Source organism: Erythrolamprus reginae, chromosome 2 (genome assembly GCF_031021105.1).
Source record: "Erythrolamprus reginae isolate rEryReg1 chromosome 2, rEryReg1.hap1, whole genome shotgun sequence".
Classification (NCBI taxonomy): domain Eukaryota; kingdom Metazoa; phylum Chordata; class Lepidosauria; order Squamata; family Dipsadidae; genus Erythrolamprus; species Erythrolamprus reginae.
In genome coordinates, this window is record NC_091951.1 from 203,271,983 (window position 1) to 203,293,994 (window position 22,012).

The window sequence follows — 22,012 nt, forward strand, 5'->3', positions numbered from 1 at the left end:
CACCTGGTTTCAGGAGGCTTCCCTGAAGCCTGAGGAGAATGAAAATGGCCGAAAAGAATGAAAATCAGCTGGTCAGCGTGCGCATTTGTGCTGGAGCTGACATAGAGCAAGGCCTTGTGTGCTCTCCAATATAGCAATAGCACTTAGACTCATATACCGCTTCATACTGCTTTTACAGCCCTCTCTAAGCAGTTTACTGAGTCAGCACGTCACCCCCAACAATCTGGGTTCCTCATTTTATCCACCTCAGAAGGATGGAAGGCTGAGTCAACCTTGAGCTGGTAGTGAGATTTGATCTGGTGAACTACAGCCAGAAGCAACCTGCAGTACTGCACTCTAACTACTGCGCCACTATGGCTCAAGGCTCCGCGTGCCACCTGTGGCACATGTGCCATTGGTTTGCCATCAAGGGTCTATAGTTTGCAATTGCAAAAGAAATCTTGATTGTTTCCTTTCATTGTCAGGTAAATCGCAGTGGTGAACAAATATTTGGAAGTTATTATTTCTGTGACAGTTATCAATCCACAAACAGGAGCATGAAAACGCAGACCTCCCATGCCTACCGCATAGAAAGGTTGTGATGTTAAAGATATCCACTGCATCTGAAGTCAGTCACATCTCCACTTTCTGCGAGTTTCGTTTTCAACACCTCCAGGAAACGTTGTGATGGGTGTGGGTCTGGGCCTGCCCATCTTTGCACATGTTCAATTTCGTAATCGATGAACGATTGCTTTGGCACCGTGTTTTTCAACCTTGGCGACGTTAAGATATGTGGACTGCAACCCCCAGAATTCCCCAGCCAGCCTGTGTGGCCAAGCTTGGGAGGAAGAGAAGCCAGGTTGCCCTTCCTCCTGCCTTTCCCCCAACCCAGCCACGCTTCACAAACAAAGACACATTAACCTGGGTGGAAGGTCAAGGTGGCTCCTTTTATTGCTATGTTCCATGATAGAGCGAGCATACCCACACGCATACGCGCATACACACTGTATACGAAAAGTAATTACAGACAACATATAACCTGCAGTTGATTACAGAGGAATGGGACTTGAAGAACTTTTGCAATATACCTGGCACCGAGCTAATACTGGCAATTGGGATTAAAGCTGCAATGTTGGAAGACCAATGTGTGTGTGCATGCACGCATGTGCCCTGATGTGTGTGCGAGATGAATGTAATCTCCCAGATCATAGTTGGTCTTGAGCAGAGGCTGGTGATCACCATTTCTCCCTCCATTTGCAAAATGGAAAACAAGAGTGGCATTTGCACAGGCTGGGAGTATTTGAATGGCAGCAGCTGGAAATCTTTTGTTCTGGACCAGACTATGGGGCAGGTCTCACCCTTTTGCAGACGGATGCTGGTGAAAGTGGTCGGAAATCTCCATTTTATTTTACGCCTGAGAGTAATATTTCTTGACTAACATATTTCATCGGAATATTCTATGCCATTTCATTTCTTTTGTCCAAATTTAAGATTCGACAGTAATGGATTCCGGGTTACATTTTCCAGCCCTGGCTGGCAAATTAATACAAGGAAGATGAAAACGGTGTAAAAATCTGTACCAAGAAGGATCTGTGTCAGAACAGCAGGCAGGAATTTCCCAGGCAAAGGCAACAAACAGGAGACTATTGAGATCATTAAACCGAGACCTGCAAATTTCTTGTCAATTGTTATTTGAAGAAGGCAACTGAGGGTATCATCTCATCGGGAGTTTGTTTTGCTCTGGGACAAAATCTTTGTGGCCTTATTTTCGCAAACTCTGTTAGTAGCCAATAGCCTTGGATAAACCAATTGGGATCTTGCTGGCTTTCAGATCCATATCAGTATCGTAACCTAGGACACTCATTCTGGTTTGTGGCTTGCGTGTGTTTGGGACCAGGGTGAGACTCAGAGGGTGAAAAGGCCAGGCAACTGAGGGGTGGGGGACTGAGAGAGGAGGGAAAAAAGGTTGATGAGAGATGTGGACAACCCAGTGAAAAACCTGAGCCCCACAATCCAGGGGGACCTCCCTGCTAACTCAGCTGGAGGGAGAGGTGATGAATGAAGCAGGTGGGAGAAGCCTTGCAACCAAGGCAAAGCTTTCTGGGCAGGCAGGCACAGGTCAAAATCATCAAGCAACATCCCACCTTCCTTTCCTAGAAACTCCTAGTCAGTGTAGGCAGTAAAAGCATTTAGAAAGGGCAAAGATTTGTGAACTGCGGCACTTGGCAATCTCTGCCATCGAGCTGACACATCTACAATGGGAACAGAGTCTGCAGGACAGAAATATCCATGGAAGCAGCTAAGGTGTGAACAGCTGGCCTTGGACACTGGTTATTGTTATTATTTAGGTCGAGACAACATTGGCCTCCTCACTTTGTGGGTGTTTCTTTCATTTCTTTCCTGCAGAGCCCCTTCATGCATTAATATTTTCTTTAGCATAGTCTGCCTGGTTGTTGCCATCAATGTTTTAAAAAAATGTTTTTGGCGTGTATAAGAGTGAAGGCAAATTCTCGAAAGACAGACAGCAAAAGACGACAGTAGCTCTTGTGTGCAAATGGATGAAAGAGGGTCTTTGTTGCCGGGTGAGTGACAACAAGCAGGGGGAAGAGTCCTGCAAAGGTTAACTTCAGGGAGGGTGTGAAGCTGTGGCTGAAAACAACACACTTTCTAAAGCGGATTTTAGTTACTGTGTTCTGCATTAATAGGAAATGGAAGAGAAAGGTACTGAAAGATGGCCTTTCAGTCTTAATACTGAGTCATAGGTTTATTTTTGCTTACAAGGTAATGCGGTTCTCAAAATGACACCTGTATGGAGATCTTGGTAATAGCACGCTATAGTTAAATCAAATAAATCAAAGAGTCAGTGATCTGTTGGAGGCAGCTGGAAGAAATGTGGGCAAGAACTCCAATGAAAACACCCATTTCCCCAAAGGGATAAACTGAGGAAGAATTCAGATGGGACTGACATGTCAAATGCATTAGCTGCATAGACACAGAAATGACCAAAAGCGGCATAACAACCTCTACAATGCATTTTTTTAAAAAAAGAAAACAATGTGAGAAACACATGCAGCTCGCTTGCAGATTGTCATATTTAACAACTGCGTGTGGATGCACTGAACTCCTAACCGAGCATTATGAAAAATAGGTTTGCTTATTGGATGTGATGCGGTATCAGCATCTTGCATAGTGTTTCTGACTTGCAAGTAAACATAATTAATTTAAGGAGTTCTGCTGAATTTGATCTGGTACCCATGCAGCCCAAGCGTTTTATTTGTAATGGCAACCAGCTCTGAAGCTTTCCAGGGACTCACAAATAAAGCATGTGAATCTCTCCCCATAGGTTTCCCCAGCAGCTGATATTCAAAGGTACACAATAACTGGCTATGGAGGCTCTATTTAGCTTTTCAGGCAGGCATGTTGTCATGCCTGGCTTGGTGATTGACAGTTGTTCTGTGAAGCAGCAATTAAACAACATCAGAAGCCTTAAAACTGATCACACCAGAAAACAGTATTAGCTACAGACAATACAAACTACATGCAGCAGATGAAATGAATCACACAATTCTTAGTTAATGAAGATCAGTTCAACCCTCTCTGCCAAACCTTGTTCATTTCCCCCAAATGGTTGCTTATTTTGTTACATGATCATCCTATATACTAATCCTAAAATTTCAAAAGCATCCAATTCCCTATTTCATGAGGTTGAATTGTTATTTTAAACAAATATAGACAAAATATTTATAACTTTTGTCACAAAATAAAATTCTGTAATTTCTTTCTTATTCACCCTTTTTTGTACAATCTGCAGAAATATAAGAAAATTAAATATTTCTATTTCTTGTATAAGCGCTTCTTTTTAAAAATAGACAAGTATTAAGCTCTCTACGACAGTTAAGGATCGGTTTCTCTTGGATATTTAGATATGCGAATAAATGTATATTTACACAACACACTTTTTCTTTCTTAGAAAATGTGCAAATTAAAAAAAAACTAGTGAAGATTTATCAGGAGTTGCATAAAAGCATTATAGCAGCCTTCCTGAATTTGGTGCTTTCAACAAGGAGGCTATTCCCAGCCAGCACAATTGTTAATTGTACTGGCTTAGAAATCTGGGTGATGTCCATCACATATGTCAAAGGGCACCAGGTTGGCAAAGGATGGCATAAAGCAATGTTTTCAAACTTGGCAGCCTTAAGAGGTGTGGACTCCAACTCCCAGAATTCCAGAGTCAGCATGGGTCACCGTCACCTCCTAAAATGGCCAAATTTGAAAAACACTGGCATAAAGGGGCACCAATGATTTGATGCCAAATAAAGGTGGGGGAATCCATGGCCTTTCAAATGTTCTTAGACTTCAAATTCCATCGTTTTCACAATATACGGCCAAGGATGATGGGAACTGTAGTCTAACAACACCTGAATATCCATGGCTCTTCTGCTCTTGACATGGAAGCAGACTTTGGCAAGGTTTATTCAGGCAGCCGGTGTGTACCTGTGTGTACGTGTGTGTTGGATTCTAATTCTGGCTACAAATCCTACAGAAACCCTGAACTCTTTTTCCTAATACATCTGTGGAGAACTTTTGTGTGCCTTCCGTCCCCAACCCAGAAGGTAATTCCTGCAAATTGCAGGTGCCAGGCAGAAAGCGCTGCCTGCACCATTTCACAAAGTAGGTTTGAATGCTTTGGGATGAGGCAGCACAATGGCAACACAGGAGGCACTTGAAACATTTGAACCAAATAGTGTTGTCCATCTCGGCAGGGGAGGGGATGTGTAAAATGCAAGACATTTCAGGAAAGGGCTGTGTTTTCTCCAGGAGCAAGGCCTGGTTTAGAGCACACAATCCCTTCTCCCTGTATTCTCATGGTGGGCAAATTTGTAATACTATGAAACTCGTTAATACTGTGAAACTCATCGTGTAGTCTTAATACAAAGGGTTCCCATGATTCAAGTTATTCGGTTGGCAAGGGATGGGAAGGGTGGGGAGAGAACGGCCTTCAGTGCCCGTTATTGATAAAGACAGGCCAGGAGGGCTGCCATTTTGGCATGAGGGGAGCGCCACCCTCACAGGTCTGGGCAAGAGGGCACAAAAAACGAGAGACGCTGCTTCAGTGCTAGGGGGACAAAACTCGAGAATAAAAGTCCCCAATGCTAATTGCAATTGATCTTTAGGTCTCTCTGCTGACTGTAGTAGTAAACCACTACAGCTCCCTTCGGAAGCCTTCCCGCTTCTGCTAAGTGCCAGACTCTGCTTCCTTGACAAAACCAGAGACAACGGGGGCCCAGATATACAGCCCCTCTTTTTAACCCGATCAACCCTCCTTCCCCCCACCTAAGCAAGGAATAAAAGTGCAGTGCTCTGGATCCCAACTCAGTCATCTACTGAATGGGAAGGAATCTGTGTTCCATGCATTTGGCTAAAGATATATCTGTATCTATACGTATCTGGTTTTGTGTGTGTGTGTGTGTGTGTGTGTGTGTGTAATACATACATACATACATACATACTTACATATATATGTTTTTGTAGATTTTCAAGGGTACGTGTATGTAAATTTTTGTGTGTTCAGGTTTTTCCCTGTGTTTTTGCAACGTTTCGGCGAGATCACCCTCGCCACCCTGTCTGAAGTCTTTGTGCTGCTGTGAAACACGGCAGTTGCAAACAAACTGGATTCACAGCAGCATGAAGCCAAAGACTTCAGCCTGAGGATGGTGAATGGGATCTCGCCGAAACGTTGCAAAAATACTCAACAATATTACACAGGAAAAAGCCCGAATGCACAGAAATTTACATGTATGTATATATGTATGTATGTATGTACACATATATGTATGTATCTTTGTATGTATTGTATATAGAAATTTAAAATATTTCATCTTTTAAAAAATAACTTCTTTGTTTTAAAAAAATGTAAATCTAAGGCTCTCTTCCCCTCCCCACCTCCCTCCCCCTCCCCCACCCCTATGGCCTTTAGTACTCCAACCTTCTGATCAAAGATCGGAGGGAACCTAGTTAATCCACCTCTCAGCTGTCCTGGTGCTTGAGAGGAAAAGGTGGAGATGGATGAAGAATCCCTAGTACCTCTTCCCCACAGGGGGGGAGCTCTCCCCCCCTCCCAGCTTCACAGATGGAATCCTTTCCCCCCAACAGGGCCCCTCTTGCAGTGTGGGGGGGGAGTGTTGGTCACATGACGCTCTCCAAGATGACGACTTTGGAGCCCCCGTCCAGGACAGGCGAGAGGGTGGTCAGAGCGTCCGTTTCGGGCACCTTGTACTCTAGATGATGCAAACCCCAGACTGGCTGGGTGAGGTGGTGCCAGCGCTGCGAAGAAGCAGAGGAAGAGAGAGGGGGGGTCAGACCAAACTTCAGAAACACCTTTTCGCCTCTGCCTCTATTTTGATTTCACCTCCTCCCAGCATCCCACCTACGAGACACATCTCATCCTCCTGATTCATTCATATCAACCTCACCTTCTCTCTTTTTCAAACATACTCAGTATTTTCACTTACTGCTGATACCTTTTTATGTTTTGTGCCTTTCCTCATAGAGTAGCCCATTATTATTCTACTATTGATCAATTTCTGGCAAGGAAATCCTACTCATTTTCTCAGAGCCTGTGAGGACTACAAATCCCTGCCGAGATCACATGGTCAGGAGGGAAGGGACAGCATCCAGCCTGTTGTAAGGGATCTCTTTGGAATCAACTCCCCCCAGAGATTCGTACTAACACCCCCCCCCCTTTCGCAAGACATTAAAGACCCATTTTTGCCGACAGTCTTGGGGCCATTAAATTAACACCTAGCCCCGGGCGATGAATGTATCTATATGTATGTGAGTGATTAGGTTTTTTAAAAGAAATTGGGGATTTAGAGAGTATTTTAGACTTAGATTTTTACACGTTTTGTATTTTGCTGTTGTGAGCCTCCCTGAGTCTGAGGAAAAGGGTGGCATAGAAATCTAATAAATAAATAATAATACAACTGTCATTTCTACCCAAAGAGAGAAGTGTGAGAAAAAGCATTCTTGTCAACTAAGAGATTTTCCGGCCTGTCAATAATTGGATGGATGGTAGTATTGGACTCTTTCTCCAGAGCACTTCCTCCCTTTGCCTCAGTCTTGCGAAAGGCAATTTTATTTGGGGGGGGGGGGGGAACCAGTATTTTAGCAGGGCAGAAATGTCCCCACCTCACAATAGTTCCATTCATAAAACAAGTATAGGTAGCCCTTGACTTGCATTTAGTGACCAAAGTTAAAACAACACTTATGATATGTTTTCTCTTATGATTGTTGCAGCTTCCCCATGGTCATGTGATCAAAATTATGGCAGTGGCGCTGTCTTTAGGGTCACGTGATCACAAACTGTAACCTTCCCAGTCAGCTTCCAACAAGCCAAGTCAATGGGAGAAGACAGGTTTGGGTCCTAGGTGCGGTCTCAGCGCATGCCTACAAACCTGAGGTTCCTAACACTCCCATCCATGTGCTTGACGCGGATGAGGGTGGCAGTAGCAAACCCTGCTTCCTAGAGCTGGAAAGCCCTCCCCACCTCCCAGCTATGCATAGAGGTTTCAGCCCCAGCCCCTGCAATCCATGCCTTCTGTTCTCGCAATGTGGGGAGAGAGAGCCTCACCTCAGCCAGCGTTCCCTTGGCACGGATGAATTTGTAGAGAGCAAAAAGAGGGACACACAACATGGAAGATAGTGCAAAGCCCCAGCCAATGGCTTCTCCCCACCAGGGGTAAACGTAGCTGTTGTTGTAGATCAATGGCTTGTAGTAGGCAATGTTGAAGAAAAAGATACCCTGCAAAGGAGTTACCAATGGGTTAAAAATAAGCCAGTTCTTCCTCTTCTCAGTTTGTAGCCCTACAGCAATAGACACCCTTCTAGTGCGTCCCAGATATGACAAAATGGCTTATACTTGCTTAACATCTCTCTCTCTCTCTCTTTGCTTCCTTTGAAGAGACTGAACCACTCTCTTTGGTCCCTTTTTGGACATCTTAAGCATTCTTAGAGAAACAAAATCTCTACAGCTGCTTCCCCCAACCATGTGCTGAGCTCCAATCCCCAGAACCCCCAGCAAGCCTGTCAATAGTCAACACTGCTTGACTTCTTTATTTTGCAGGCAATGCCTCCTGCCGTCATCACAGCTATCTCTACCTCAGCAGCTGCTTCTGACAACGGCAGCATCTTTTGGAAATGAGGGAGGGACAGAGTGCCGGCAGATGCTCTCTGGAGAGGCTAATAGTTTATGCGTGCTGGCATTTGGAATGAGAGTGCATCTGGGATATGTATGTAGGCCCACTTTGATATTCTTTGATATGCAGGAAGAGGGAGATTATGATCCCCCTATATAGAGCGCTGGTGAGACCACATTTGGAATACTGTGTTCAGTATTCCACCTACAAAAAGATATTGACAAAATTGAACGGGTCCAAAGACGGGCTACAAGAATGGTGGAAGGTCTGAAGCATAAAACTTATCAGGAAAGAGTTCATGAACTCAATCTGTATAGTCTGGAGGACAGAAGGAAAAGGGGGGACATGATTGAACCATTTAAATATGTTAAAGGGTTAAATAAGGTCCAGGAGGGAAGTGTTTTTAATGGGAAAGTGAACACAAGAACAAGGGGACACAATCTGAAGTTAGTTGGGGGAAAGATCAAAAGCAACATGAGAAAATATTATTTTACTGAAAGAGTAGTAGATGCTTGGAACAAACTTCCAGCAGACGTGGTAGATAAATCCACAGTAACTGAATTTAAACATGCCTGGGATAAACATATATCCATCCTAAGATAAAATACAGAAAATAGTATAAGGGCAGACTAGATGGATCATGAGGTCTTTTTCTGCCATCAGTTTTCTATGTTTCTATGTTTTGGGGGAAAGCGATGGCCCTTATGCCAGAATTGCAGGGCAGCTTTGCAGGCTGAGTAGGCACTGAGCTGGGATACCACTTCTGAATGGTCCTAGGAAAGCAAATTTTCACACTGGAGGGAAGTGGAAACGTTAGTTGAAGTGGCCTAAGGGCACCATATACTGTTGAGCGGGCACAGCTGGTTTGATTACAATTTTTTTTCTTTTTAGCAAATCAAAGGAGGGGAAGGAGCCCCAATAGCCTCTTAGCTTTAAAGGGGCATGAACGTGGTCATTAAAGAAAGTCCATGTGATGGAATTTAGAAGGATCTTGGGAAAGGTATCAGGCAACCATTAAGGGGAAAGAAAGGAATGAGTAATTAAAGGGGGTGAGGTGGAGGCTGAGGACCTTCAGAAAGGCAGTAAAGTAGTATAAAATAAATGGCTCTTTCCCTAGTATCTGGGGTCAGACTAATAGATTCCCCTTGTGTTGAAAAGTGGTATATTTTAGTCTTGATTTCTTTGTTTATCAAATTTATATAGATCGTCATCTTACTAAAGGTAACTTTGAGCAGCACCCAACCTTAGTCCTGATCACCATTTAATGTCTTCGTTTATTTCAGGAGCATGTGTTATTTTTCCTTTTGAATTTTTCATGGTTTTAGATGCTGCCCCAGTGTCTCAACTTGGGTGGCTCTTTGCACGTCCCAAATAAATAAGTAACTGGAAGCATGAGGGGGGGAATTGTAAGTAACTTTGCCTTGATTTTGTTTTAATATATGACGAGACCGGGAGAAACTTGGAACAGACTTGTGAGATTCTGTTATTTACCTCACTACACTGACCGTTAAATGTTATGTGTGGATGTGATTGAGTAGACTGACTGTTTTTTAACATAATGGGTTTTTTAGCTTACTGTTTTAATTATTGGATTTGTATACATATTGTTTTGTATTGCATGTTGTGAGCTGCTCCGGGTCCTCGGAGAGGGGCGGCATACAAGTCTAATAACTAAAAATAATAATAATCCCACCTTAGACCTGAAAGTCGACTGGGTGATTTTGGGGCAGTCACTCTCTCAGCCCAGGATGGCTTGGGCAGCAAGCTGGTCAGTCAATTCCTGTTGCAACCATTGGATCAACATTTATTTGATCCCCAAAAGTGGACCCTGCACTGGTGGGAAAACTCTAGGGACTAAGCAATAATGTACCAAAATCTAGCTTCACCCACCACTAAGAATCTCCAGGAGTCTCCAACTTTGGCAACTTTAAGACTTGTGGACTTCAACTCCCAGAATTCCTCAGCCAGAAAAGCAAAGCTGGCTGAGGAATTCCAGGAGTTGACATCCAGTCTTAAAGTTGCCAAGATTGGAAACCCCTGCTCAAGAGCTCCCCCACCCCCACAAAAAAAAATTACCAGGCATATGAGAGGAGTTATGACTGTCCAGCACCACTTCATCCAAGGAAAGGGACGGTACCCAATCATGCAGGCAATGTCATCCATGAAACGGTCAGCCCCTGGAAGGAGAGGAGAAGCAGTGAAAAGAGTGAGAGGCTTCTAAGAAAGGAAGAGGAGCTTTGCTGGATAAGACCAGAGAGGGAGAAGGCTGGGCCTGCTTCAAACATTAGAGCCTTGGATCTTGCATGATCACAGAACTTCTGGAGTGTTCAATGAGTGCAGCCTCCATGCTTGCCCTCCATGCAAAGCCACCCTTAGGAGTAATCTCTGAACTGCGAAGAGGTATAATATCCATCCAGCTTTCTTATTCTGGACGGTGGCCAACTGGGGCTAAGCGAGGTACTAGAATCCCTGTGAGACAAGGCTGAAAGGGTCCTTAGGGTCTTCCATTGAAGCTTTCTGCACACCTCTGCCTCACCACAACAGCCCAGCCGGTCTGCTCCTCCCCTCCTAGTGACTGCAGATTATATGGCCACCTTTCAAGGACATAGCTATGTCTCAGCAGCCCAGAGAGGGAGACGAAAAACAGAGGTGCCTTTGATTGATGGAGCATAACAGAATGTCTATAAAGTCCAACCTTTGACCACATTAGTTGCATACACAAGATCACACCTCATTTTTTGACTCCTGACAAATTAAACTGAAACACCACCTCCTGTTGGCTTTGAGCGCCACAATGAGAGAGGGAACATTTATTTTTAAAATGCTGCTATGTTCTCAATTGTTAGGATAAAAGAATGGCCTCATGGGAGGATCTTCTGCCTCTCCCAAGTGCCAATATCTGCATGACTATTGTCAGCTCCAAGCTGGAAAGTGATAATTAAAAACGAGGTGTATGTGTCATGCTGGGTAGGGTTCACCTCCCCGTTGGAGCAAGTACTGACAGGGTGAAGTGGGGGGGGGAAACACCCTTTAATTACTCTTTGGCCATGCGAGGGCGACAGGGATCTTGGATGCTAAGCTAGGCCACGCTTGATTGCTATTTGGAGGGGGAGATCCGAGAGCTGCTGGTTAGTTTGAGAAGTTGAAAAATCTCCAAAAAAGCATATTACTTCTCTAACGTTGCAAGAAAATTACAGACTGGAGGGGGGGGAGTATGTTTGAGCAACGGATCACATAGCAAATTTGTTACTAGATTTTCCTATCTCAGGCTGAAAATGTGCATGCATGAATGGTGGTTAAGTGTAACTCCCTGTTTTTCTTAAGGGTAGAATAATCTGGCAGACTACTTTTCCACATGGGTTTCTCTCCGATAAAGGAGAATATTTGTAGCTGATGGTTGAAATCAGGTGTCCTTGGTGCTCCCTGGCTTCTCAAGAAAACAACCAAACTCAGAAACCACCAATAATTTTTTCTCCATATGTGAAATTTCCTAATTCCTCCATGCATCATTAGAGTTTAAAATGGGAAACCTAGAACTGTTTTGTTACAGCACATGCCCTTAAAATAATCCATGCTTAGTGACCTTGTCCCTCAGGCCTGCATTGCTCAGTTACACAATTTGTAGTTCCAGATTTGCTATGAGGTTTAAAGAGCATTGGAGTCACTGGTAATGAAAATGGGCATTTGGGTTGACACAGTTAATTTTATATGCACCCTGAAGCCAAATAAGCCAAAGCAGGCCATGAGAGGCCATACCTCAAAATGGATGGAGCTCGGACTAAGGTGTTTCCAAATAGGCTCCAGTGCTCATAAACCAGATGGGTCCCATCCCATAGTCCAGTGCTCATAACCATCAAGGACAAGAGATATGGCAATCAACTTTTAAAGACATTATAGAATATTAACTATCTGTGTGTGTGTGTGTGTGCGCGCGCGCATGCATGCACGCACACACTCACACATACCTGATGCTGGTTTACCTGCAGAGAAATTGTACCACTGCCTGCAGCCCAGTCAAGGCAGCACACGCAGGACCAAGCTAGAAACCTTTCAGTTCCTGTCAAGAAGAACTCTGATTGCTTTGCCCTTTGCCCTTTCCACATAAATCAAGGCAGGTACAAGGGAAGCTCTCAACATTTATCTCTTTATTATTTACATTCTACTCATACCTGCATTAAGGAAAGTGTAGGGCTGCCAACAAAGCAGTTCGGGCTGTTAGCAAGGTGAGTGCCCTGGAGACCTGCTGGGGTCAAGCCAGAAGCCCAGATCCTTTTCATCTCTGCCTTGCTATTCGGTGATGTAAAGAGTGATTGGGAAGTAAGATGATACCAGCAGCAGCCCAATTAGTCTTCAAAGTAAAACATCACACTGAATTGGAGAGGCAGAAGAATTTTTTGGTCCCTGGAATGCCAATTTGCAATGCAAGGAATCAAGACTCAGTGGATTGAAGCCCTCTTGTCTTTGATCATTTTCTTTCAACTTGTAAACGACAATGAAATACGTGTGGTTTGATTTCCAAATGATGCGATTTAGATCTCCAGATCTTAACCTTTGCCTGTCACCCAGGTACTAAACTCACTCTAGCCACTCTTTTCATGGGGAGGAGGGGGAAGAGAGCTCAGTCCATACAGCCTCACCTTTCTTTCTTATGTGATCTCATCCTACTTTACATGTGAAAAAGGCATGCCGGTGTGATGTGGGAAAGCCATAAGGTGCAATTCCAGAGCAAGATGGCTGCCACAGGTGTTGGTTATCACCTATAAAGCCCAACATGGCTTAGGAACAGATTATTTAGGGGATCATCTTCTGCCTCACACTTCCCAGCAACCGATCGGATCCCACAGTTGGCCTCCTCTGGGTCCTGTAAGCCAAACAGTGTTGGCTGGATTGCAGGAGAGGGTCTTCTCTGTGGTGGCTCCGGTTCTATGGAACCAACTTCCCCCACAGATTTGCATTGCCCCCACCCTCCTGGCCTTCAAAAATGGCCTTAAAATCATGCAAGCCTGGGGCCGTTGAGCAACAACATACAGTTCCGGACCAAAGTATTGAATGATTGATGGATGGCTGTTTTTAAATTTGGAGTTTTTATTTATTGTATACAGTTTTTATTGTTGTACACCACTCAGAGTCCATGTTGGCCTATAAATCGAATAAACTGAATTGAATTGAAATTTTAAGTCTCTGTAGCATATGTTTCCCTCTTTTATGCTACTGATTAATCACTAAGCGACTTCTGAGCGGCTCACATTAACAAGAGAGCCATCTTCTCTAAATGGCACTTGCTAGAAGCACTAGATATGTTGTGCTTCTTGGCTACGAGCCCCCATGCGTCTAGATTAGAACTGAAAAGCTTTTTAGGAAGGCATAACCTTGAGCCTCCCAAGCACTTTTCCTGCTAATTATGGTCTGTTTTACACAGTTGCCTTTCTGCAAGCATAGGTGCATAGGCAAGTTACTAAATATTATACAGTAAATGATTCACCCTCAGAAGCAGGTTAGACATCACATTTACTTCATTTGTGCTTTTGAGAATTAGAAATGATCCCCCCCCCCCCCCCCCCTCGTGCCTGCTTTACTGATTTGTGCCAAGTGGCTGACATGCGGGTTGATCTGTATCTAGTGTCAACATTTGGGGCAAAACACCCTCTTGTTTTGCCAGCTTTGTTTCAGGTGATTCTTGAATCATCATGCAACTTGTTGTGTCCAGAGGACACTTAGGCCTTGTACCCGCCCCACATTCCTTGGGCGGGAAAATACTGCCAGGTGATTGGTTGGCTCAGCCTGGCAGCCCGGCATATACCGTATTTTTCGCTCTATAAGACGCACCTGCTGATAAGATGCACCTAGATTTTAGAGGTTCGGGGGGGTGCTGGGAAGCCCCCCAGGCCGGCTGCGATCTTTTAAAACAGCCGCGCCGCTTCCCAGCTGTCTCCTGAAGCCAAATGCCAAAGGCGAACTTCCGCGTTCGGCTTCAGGAGTCAGCTGGGAAGCGGGTTCGGGGGGTGCTGGGAAGCCCCCCAGGCCGGCTGCGATCTTTTAAAACAGCCGCGCCGCTTCTCAGCTGATTCCTGAAGCGCGGAAGTTCGCTTTTGGCTTCAGGAATCAGCTGGGAAGCGGCGCGGCTGTTTTAAAAGATCGCAGCCGGCCTGGGGGGCTTTCCAGCACCCCTTCCCGAACCCCCAACTCAGAACCGCGTTCAGACGATTCCCCCCCCCTGTCCCCGTCCCTGCGCCTACCGCGCACCGCTCGCCTTCCCGGGCAGCCCGACACGCCGGATCACTCGCTCCCTCGCGCGTCCCGCCCGCTGCCAAGCCCCGCCCGCCGCCAGGCTCCTTCCATCCACTCGGCCCGGGCGGCCGCTTTCCCGGGACGCAGGCGGAGCTGCTGCTCCAGTTCGCTGCCAGTACTGTAGTATCCGGCTTGCACGCATTAATCGCTTTTCCATTGTTTCCTATGGGAAACAATGTTTCGACATACGAGCTTTTCGACTCACGAGCCTCCTTCCGGCACCAATTAAATTCGTATGTCGAGGTTCTACTGTATATCGCCGCCCCCCCTCTGCTCCAGCGCCTCCCCCCCCCCTGCCTGCATCTTCGCTCCATAAGACGGGACTGATTTTTCATCCTACTTTGGGAGGAAAAAAACTGCGTCTTATGGAGCGAAAAATACGGTATATAGCTGCCAGGCACGGCCATGTTTGTCTTGTTTTCTGTTGTGTAACCCGTTACCTCTTGTTCAATAAAGAATCGTTCTTAACCATTGATTGCAGTCCTTCATCCCAGTAAGGATTTAACACAACTCTCTCTTACCATAAATCCAGGCGACAACCACGCACTCCCAGAAGGCCTGCCACAGTAGTGTTGTGCCACTCGCTGAATAGTAATCGAAGAGCTGGAAGACATACATGCCCCCCTAGGAGAGAGGCAGGCCGTGAGACAGCAGGATGCAACAGGGCACTTTCAAAATGGCCTCCCTTGCCTGGCTCCAGGTTCCCTTCCTCTTCCCTACTCAGGGCGCCTCCACAAAATTAGTCCTTCTAACCCAGGTTGGCCTTATCACAAAAGAGTTGCTAAGCACAGCACCTCCCCGCCCCCCAAGACAGTTGGAGCCACATTCCTTCCTTAAACCTGCTTGAAAAAAAATAAAAAGAAGGAAGGGAAGATGGGAGGTTCCTTGCCACAAAGGGTAGATTTGTCAAAGCTACTTCCCACCCTCTGGAATGAAAGACCACGAATATGTGGCAACTCCTAACACCATGCTATTTTATCTCGCTGAGCAGGTTATGGAAGGCAGTGGCTAAAACATTTGGGAGCTTTACTTCCTGAGTAGGCCGCAGCGCCTGTCTGACTTTCTCTGGGTGGGAAGCTATACAGAGCAAGGCCTAGTGAAGGTCTAGATGGGAGACCATTAGAGCAGTGTTTCCCAACCTTGGCAACTTGAAGATATCTGGACTTCAACTCCCAGAATTCCCCAGCCAGCGAATGCTGGCTTCAACTCCCAGCAAATGCTGGCTGGGGAATTCTGGGAGTTGAAGTCCAGATATCTTCAAGTTGCCAAGGTTGGGAAACACTGCATTAGAGAATCCCATGGTTGTAAGAACAAAATCCAGAAGAACAGAAACCACTTTGATAACTGAGTTTTAACATGCTTGGTTTAAACACATGTCCACCATCCGACAAAAATTAAAATTAAAATGATAAATAAAATAATACATAAATTAATAAGAACCCCCCCCCCCCCCAAACCCTCAAAAGGCAGACTCAAATAAGGTCTTTTTCTGCTTTTTCTATAACATGGTTATATCCACCAAGGCACTAAGAATAAAGAAGAGTTGACTTTCATTCTGCTATCTTCCCAGGAGGCAGTAGGAAGATGGGACCAGAAGTTCTGAAGTTTGGGACAGCAGAGGAGGGAAAGCTGAGCAAAGCACAGAAGAATTCCTCAAACGTCTTGGCCACATTACCATAAAATGGAAGAGTAAGAACTTTTCATCAAACCCAAATCAACATGTACATTACCTATAAAGCGACCCACCCCATGGGAATTCCTAACAAATAATTGTGGGTGAGTAATTCAAAAATGACTAATGTTCCTGAAAAGGACGGTAGTAGAAAAAGAAAGAAGGTCTAACAGGAAGGCAAATATCCTTTCTCATTGTGCTGGGCAAAGTGGAGCGGTTCTATGGAGAAAGTTAAGTTACATATGAAGGGTATTTCAAGTCCTTTAATCCAAATCCTTCTTACTCCCCAGACACACATTCAAGGCAGCAGAAAAGAGACTTGTCCCAATACAGAAGGAACTTAAAAAAAGAATAGGAAAAAAGAAAAGAAAAACAAACCAAAAACAAGAAATCACAAATATTCACACCCTTCTTAGCCAACGGGCAGCTGAAAGTCTTAAGGAATGGCCCTTCCCCTTCTTTGCAACATGACTGCTCTACTCTGCTTGAAGCCGAAGGGGAAAAGAGAGATGGGCATTTCTGCTGCCAGGCATGGGGGAACTGAGATATTATTTCCCCCTAGGCCTTTACAATTTTATGCATGGTATGTCTGTACAGTATGTATGTTTGGTTTTATAATAAGGGTTTTAACTGTTTTAATATTGGATTGTTATATGCTGTTTTTATTACTGTTGTTAGCTGCCCCGAGTCTACGGAGAGGGGCAGCATGCAAATCCAATAGATAGATAGATAGATAAATAAATAAATTTCCATCTATGGGTAGTAGTATCTAAACCTGAGCTACTGGGAATTAGCCATAGGATGAACGATCACTTGCAAGTTCTAGTACAGTGATGGCGAACCTAGGGCAGGTGTGCCACAGGTGGCAGGCATAGCCTATCAGAGGGCATGTGACACATTGCCCTATCTCAGCTCCAATGCATGTGAGTGTGCTGGTCTGCTGGTTTTTGGCCTTCGGGAAGGCTGTTTCGCCTTCCAGAGGCTTCAGGGACATTTCCCTAAAGCCTGGACTGTGAAAAAAATGGCCAAACAGTCAAACCGGAAGTCCATTTTTCCAAACTTCTGCTTTGTCTGTTTGGCTGGTTTTTTCACTGTCCCAGGCTTCAGTCAGGTCTATAAACACACAGGGGGGCTGGGGGAGGTTGTACACATGTGCAGGTGTGGGCACATGTATGCGCGCCAGTGTGCATATGTACACCCTTTTGGCACACAAACCAAAAAAGGTTCGCCATGACTGTTCCAGTATGTTGAACAGTCTCATCCAAATGGGACACAATAGGTACACGGCCGCTCTTATTAAAAACAGCCTCTTGTGTTTGAGATTCCACACAGCAGATGAGTAACAGATTGAGCTGCTCCTGCCCAGATTACAACTGGAGATAACACTTCACAGCGTGTTCTCGGTCAGCTCCCCGAAGGGAAGGCAGGTATTCTCCAGCCAGGGAAGAGCAGGAGTTCAGACAGTCTCTCTCTCTCTCTCAGTGTCCCCCTCTCTGCTCGCTCAACCAATCGGGGATTGGTTCAGGCACTTTCTAGGCCATGGCAAAGCTTCAGGGATTCCCTTACACCTGTCAGCTGCTACAAAAGCAGGCTGCTGCATCTGGGAATCCCAACGCATCTTCCCCCCTCCCGCCTTCTTTGGGATGATGTCACTGCTCAAATTCTGGCTGAGAGGGAAGAGCTTCCAGTAAGGGCAGAGGTCTCCCTGCCCTAGAAACACAACAGTTGTGGCATTCGCCCTGATGAATGAACTTTTCAAGGCACACTTCGGTCCTAGGCATGTGCTCTGATTACAGTTAAAGTCTTCTGATAAATGAATTTCTGGTTGGAAATCACCCAGTACAGACACTTATCTAAACAGAAGAGGCCCTGCCACAATCAGCTTCTTTCACACAAGGGCCCCTGCTGTATTTGCCTCGAGCTGTAAGTTTCCTATGAGTCTTAAATTGCTGCTTCTTGCTGGTTGGTTTAATCATGAATACCAGCTCTGCCATTAAAAGCTCATATAGCATATTCTTTGCACACTAGCCATTCACCTCCCCCCCCCCATCAAATTATAAGGTAACGAGGGGAAGGGCAATTATGACATATGCCTCAGGCCAATCAATGCTGCATAGAACCTGCTCCTACATCCATCTGAGCTTGGCATTGAAAGGAGACAGGAGCTGCAGCAGTCATAGCTCTGCGGATGCTGTAGCAGAGGACACCTGGCTAATGTAAACACAGTCACCAGGACATAAAGAGGACACACTATGAGGAAGTCCTTAGTAAAAAGAGTGGCAAAAAGCTCCAAAATCTTGGATGGGAATCTACACAAGAGAAATCGTAGCATTATTTTAGACGAGTAATGGAGATCTAAGGCCTCCAAATATTGCTGCCCGCTAATAAAGGTGAAAACCCACACCTGATCTAGGATGTTTCAACAGGTATCGTGCCAAATGGAACCAGAAATATGGGACTATAGCCATGATGGCAATCCTATGGCACGCATGCCCAAAGTGGCACATGGAGCCATTTCACCTGGCATACGCGGCATTGCCCGTTCCTCTTCTGGCTTTTTCGTGTGCATGTGCGCACGACATTCAGCTGGGCTTCATGTGTGTGGCATTGCTGGAAAATGGAAGTGTGTATGCATGCCAGCCAGCTGATTGTCGTGCATGCATGCGCACCCGTTATTGAAAGACTAGCTGGCCAGTGTGCATGCACCTGCCAGAAACCAGAAGTTCATTTTCAGTACCGAAAAGGTTCACCATCATTGATCTATACTATAAGTGGCAGCTCCCAGAATACAAAAAGACAACGTGTCAAAAAAAAAAAGTTTAATCTAAAGCCAGAGAAAAGTATATAACAACCCTAACTGTAACTTGAAGCAATAGAAGTCATTCTTACTGAGTGACCACAACTTATTTAGGAACTAAATAAACTAATAAACTCCAACACACGAGCACGTAATTGATTCAAACTTAATGTAAACTGCTCCAAACTCGACTGCAGAAAATACGACTTCAGCAACAGAGTGATCAATGCCTGGAACTCACTACCTGACTCTGTGGTTTCTTCCCCAAACCTCAAAATCTTTAACTTCAGATTGTCTACAGTTGACCTCTCCCCTTTTCTAACAGGTGTGTAAGGGGCGTGCATAAGTACACCAAAGTGCCTACCGTCCCTGTCCTACTGTCCTAATTTCTTCTTTTATTATTACCTTTCTACTTATATGGTATAACATACCATATACAAACTACAATCCTATACTTGTCCGCCAAATCAATCAATCAATCAATCAAAACTGGTAATTTGCTGTTAAGCAAAGCAGTCACTCAGTGAAACTGCATCTGTGTATGTGATCTTCCTTCAGCTTTCTTTTGCCTTAAGACCTGTGAAAGTCATATATAAGAGGACTGATTGTAAAGTTATTTTTTCCTGTTATTTTTTTTACTGTCATAACTGCAGATGGTTGCTAAATGAGACAGTCATTAAATGAGGACTACCTGTAAATAACTAACCAATCTTTTCAAATAAGTTTCCATTAGCCAATACACCTCAGACAAATGCTTTGTTTTCATCTATCTGTATTATTTGGCTTGTGCATTGTGTGCATACCGTATATAAATAGTTTCACATTATGTAACTATAATCGGGTGTACTTGCCAATTTTTTCCAGTGTAAGCAACAGTGAATAATTGACAACTACCCCTGCTACCAGGATTAAAGGAAAGGACTTTAGGATCACAGAGTTCATTTAATAGAAATCCTTTCTCTTTTTTTCCAAAAATTAACAATCAAATCCTATGTGTTTACTCAGAGAAGTCTGGGTGTTCCCATGCTAGCAGATAAATGTGCATACCCTTGCAACTTACACTTTAATGAATGCTTGCTGTTTGGGAAACCCATACCTTTATACACTTTAAAATTTCACAAGAAATAGCTGGCAAAGAATACTCTGGAAAGCTTTGTTTGACAAACCACGATAAATCTAAACCTGAACCTGAAGTTTTACAAGGTGACTTGCAGCTGATTTACTATCATGTGAAAACAACGTATGTCTAGATTGCAATGGACTAATTAAAGGAACAAAAGTTTAATATATGTTGCCTGTATGTAGTGGAATATGAACCATGCCAATTTGTGCAGTTTTAAGCCTATGTTTAAGAACAGATTCTCTCTGCCCACAATTAAAAGATCGACATTATTTCTCAGTTGGCTTTTTATTGTAGTTCTGGAAGTAAGGATGGAGGATAGAGATATCTGCTATGTTTTTGAAGCATTGCCGAAAAGCATTGTTTCTGAACAATGCTGGGTCAGTGCATTAGGTGTGCTGTGAAAGACAGCATTGTGCTCTATCGGACAAATCTCTCTTCCCAAACCCACAAGCACAACTTTCCCATTCATTGCAATACTTATGTAGGAATTTTGTCAACAGGGGGTTAACCTATCTCAAGAAGGAGATCTGGACTTACTGCCTTGGTTGGTCACCTCCAGAATGTCCCAAGCCTCTTTCTTATCGGCTTGTACAGACCTACACAGCTCTGCTGTTCACCCACCTTCCCCTCCCTCTAAGGATGCTTCAGTGGTGGCCATACCTCAGTCACCATGGACAGCTCAATGAAGAAGCAGACGACACAGAAGATGGCCACGGTGATCTCTCTATAGAATCGGAAGGCATGAACGGATGGGAAGAAGTCCAGGATCCCAGTGATAAAGCCTTCAACACCTACAAACTGGTACAAAAGGGGAAGAGAAGCAAAGTATGGAGAACTCCATTGCAAAGATGTTGAAGGCAGGATAATGGAATCTCCTGTCCTTCCTGGTATGGTGTTGGCTACTCATTCGCCTTCTGCTTTCTGTCCCTCCCCCTTAAAGTCTCACCTGGCTGTCTAGGCCCAGAAGCAGCAGCATGAAGAAAAAGAGGGCAGCCCAGAGAGGAGCAACTGGCATCAGAGTGACAGCTCTTGGATAGGCAATAAAAGCCAGGCCAGGTCCTGAAGGGGCGAAAAAGAGGAACAAAAGAAGGCTAATTTAACACAGAGACGTTCTTGCTTCAGGAAAGAAGGAACAGCTTCCCCTGCATTTCCAGTTCAGTAAAAAGTAATCAGTTAAATGGTCACTTACCATATTTTTCAGAACACAGGACGCACCTTCCCCCCCCCCCATCAAAAGAGGCTGAAAATTTGGATGTGTCTTATACTCCAAATGTAGCTTTTTCAAAGCTTTCCCCACCAGCCCTAATGAGGTGCTAGCGATTGGATTTTTCCATTGCTAACTCCAAAGATTTTTTCTAGCTCTAAGTCTTTGCAGGCTTGTTTTCATTGCTGTTCCCTCTGAAAAAGGTTTTTTCCCCCCAGCCCTAACCAGGGGATAAAATGGTGTGCTGAAGCTGAGCAGACTAAGGACACTAGCCAGATGAATACCTGGTAGGTAGATCCCCCCCCCATTTTCCTCCCCTAAAACTAAGGTGGGTCTTATACTCCAGTGCATCTTATGCTCTGAAAAATATAGTATTTCTAGCCAGCTTTTCCCCTATCCCGAAAAGCATGGTGCTGTCTCAAACAGAATGTCCCAAAATGCTTAGCATTTCTTTTCTTTTATTTGCAGATTCACACTTTCAAAAGCAGTAGATTTTTATTTTACTTTTGCATCAGGATAGTCTCAAGATTTCATTTAGAATCTGAAAAGCTATTTTGGATGAATTGGAATACAATTTGGCTTTGAAATTGAAAGCCAAGATATACAGTATATACATATATATATATTCAATTCTGGCAAAATGACAACGCTAATAGGAAAACTTCACAATGTACACACATGCAACCCTTTGCATACCTGTTCAGTGTTACAAATCTGATTCTAAATTGTGTGTGTATAGTGATGTGTCCTCCCT

The 22,012-nt window shown here is 44.5% G+C and overlaps 1 protein-coding gene across 1 annotated transcript in view; it reads right to left on the reverse strand.

Moving 5' to 3' along the window:
* Nucleotides 1-905: 905 nt before the first annotated feature.
* Nucleotides 906-22,012, reverse strand: part of SLC6A8 (solute carrier family 6 member 8) — a 40,640-nt gene continuing 19,533 nt past the window's right edge. Inside the window, exons 8-13 of the mRNA XM_070741354.1 lie at nt 21,001-21,113; nt 20,715-20,852; nt 14,984-15,086; nt 10,251-10,351; nt 7,610-7,780; nt 906-6,303 (exon numbers count right to left, since the gene is read on the reverse strand). Of these exons, the coding sequence (XP_070597455.1) occupies nt 6,166-6,303; nt 7,610-7,780; nt 10,251-10,351; nt 14,984-15,086; nt 20,715-20,852; nt 21,001-21,113 (764 nt within the window). The 3' untranslated portion in view covers nt 906-6,165. The remainder of the gene's footprint in view (nt 6,304-7,609; nt 7,781-10,250; nt 10,352-14,983; nt 15,087-20,714; nt 20,853-21,000; nt 21,114-22,012) is intronic.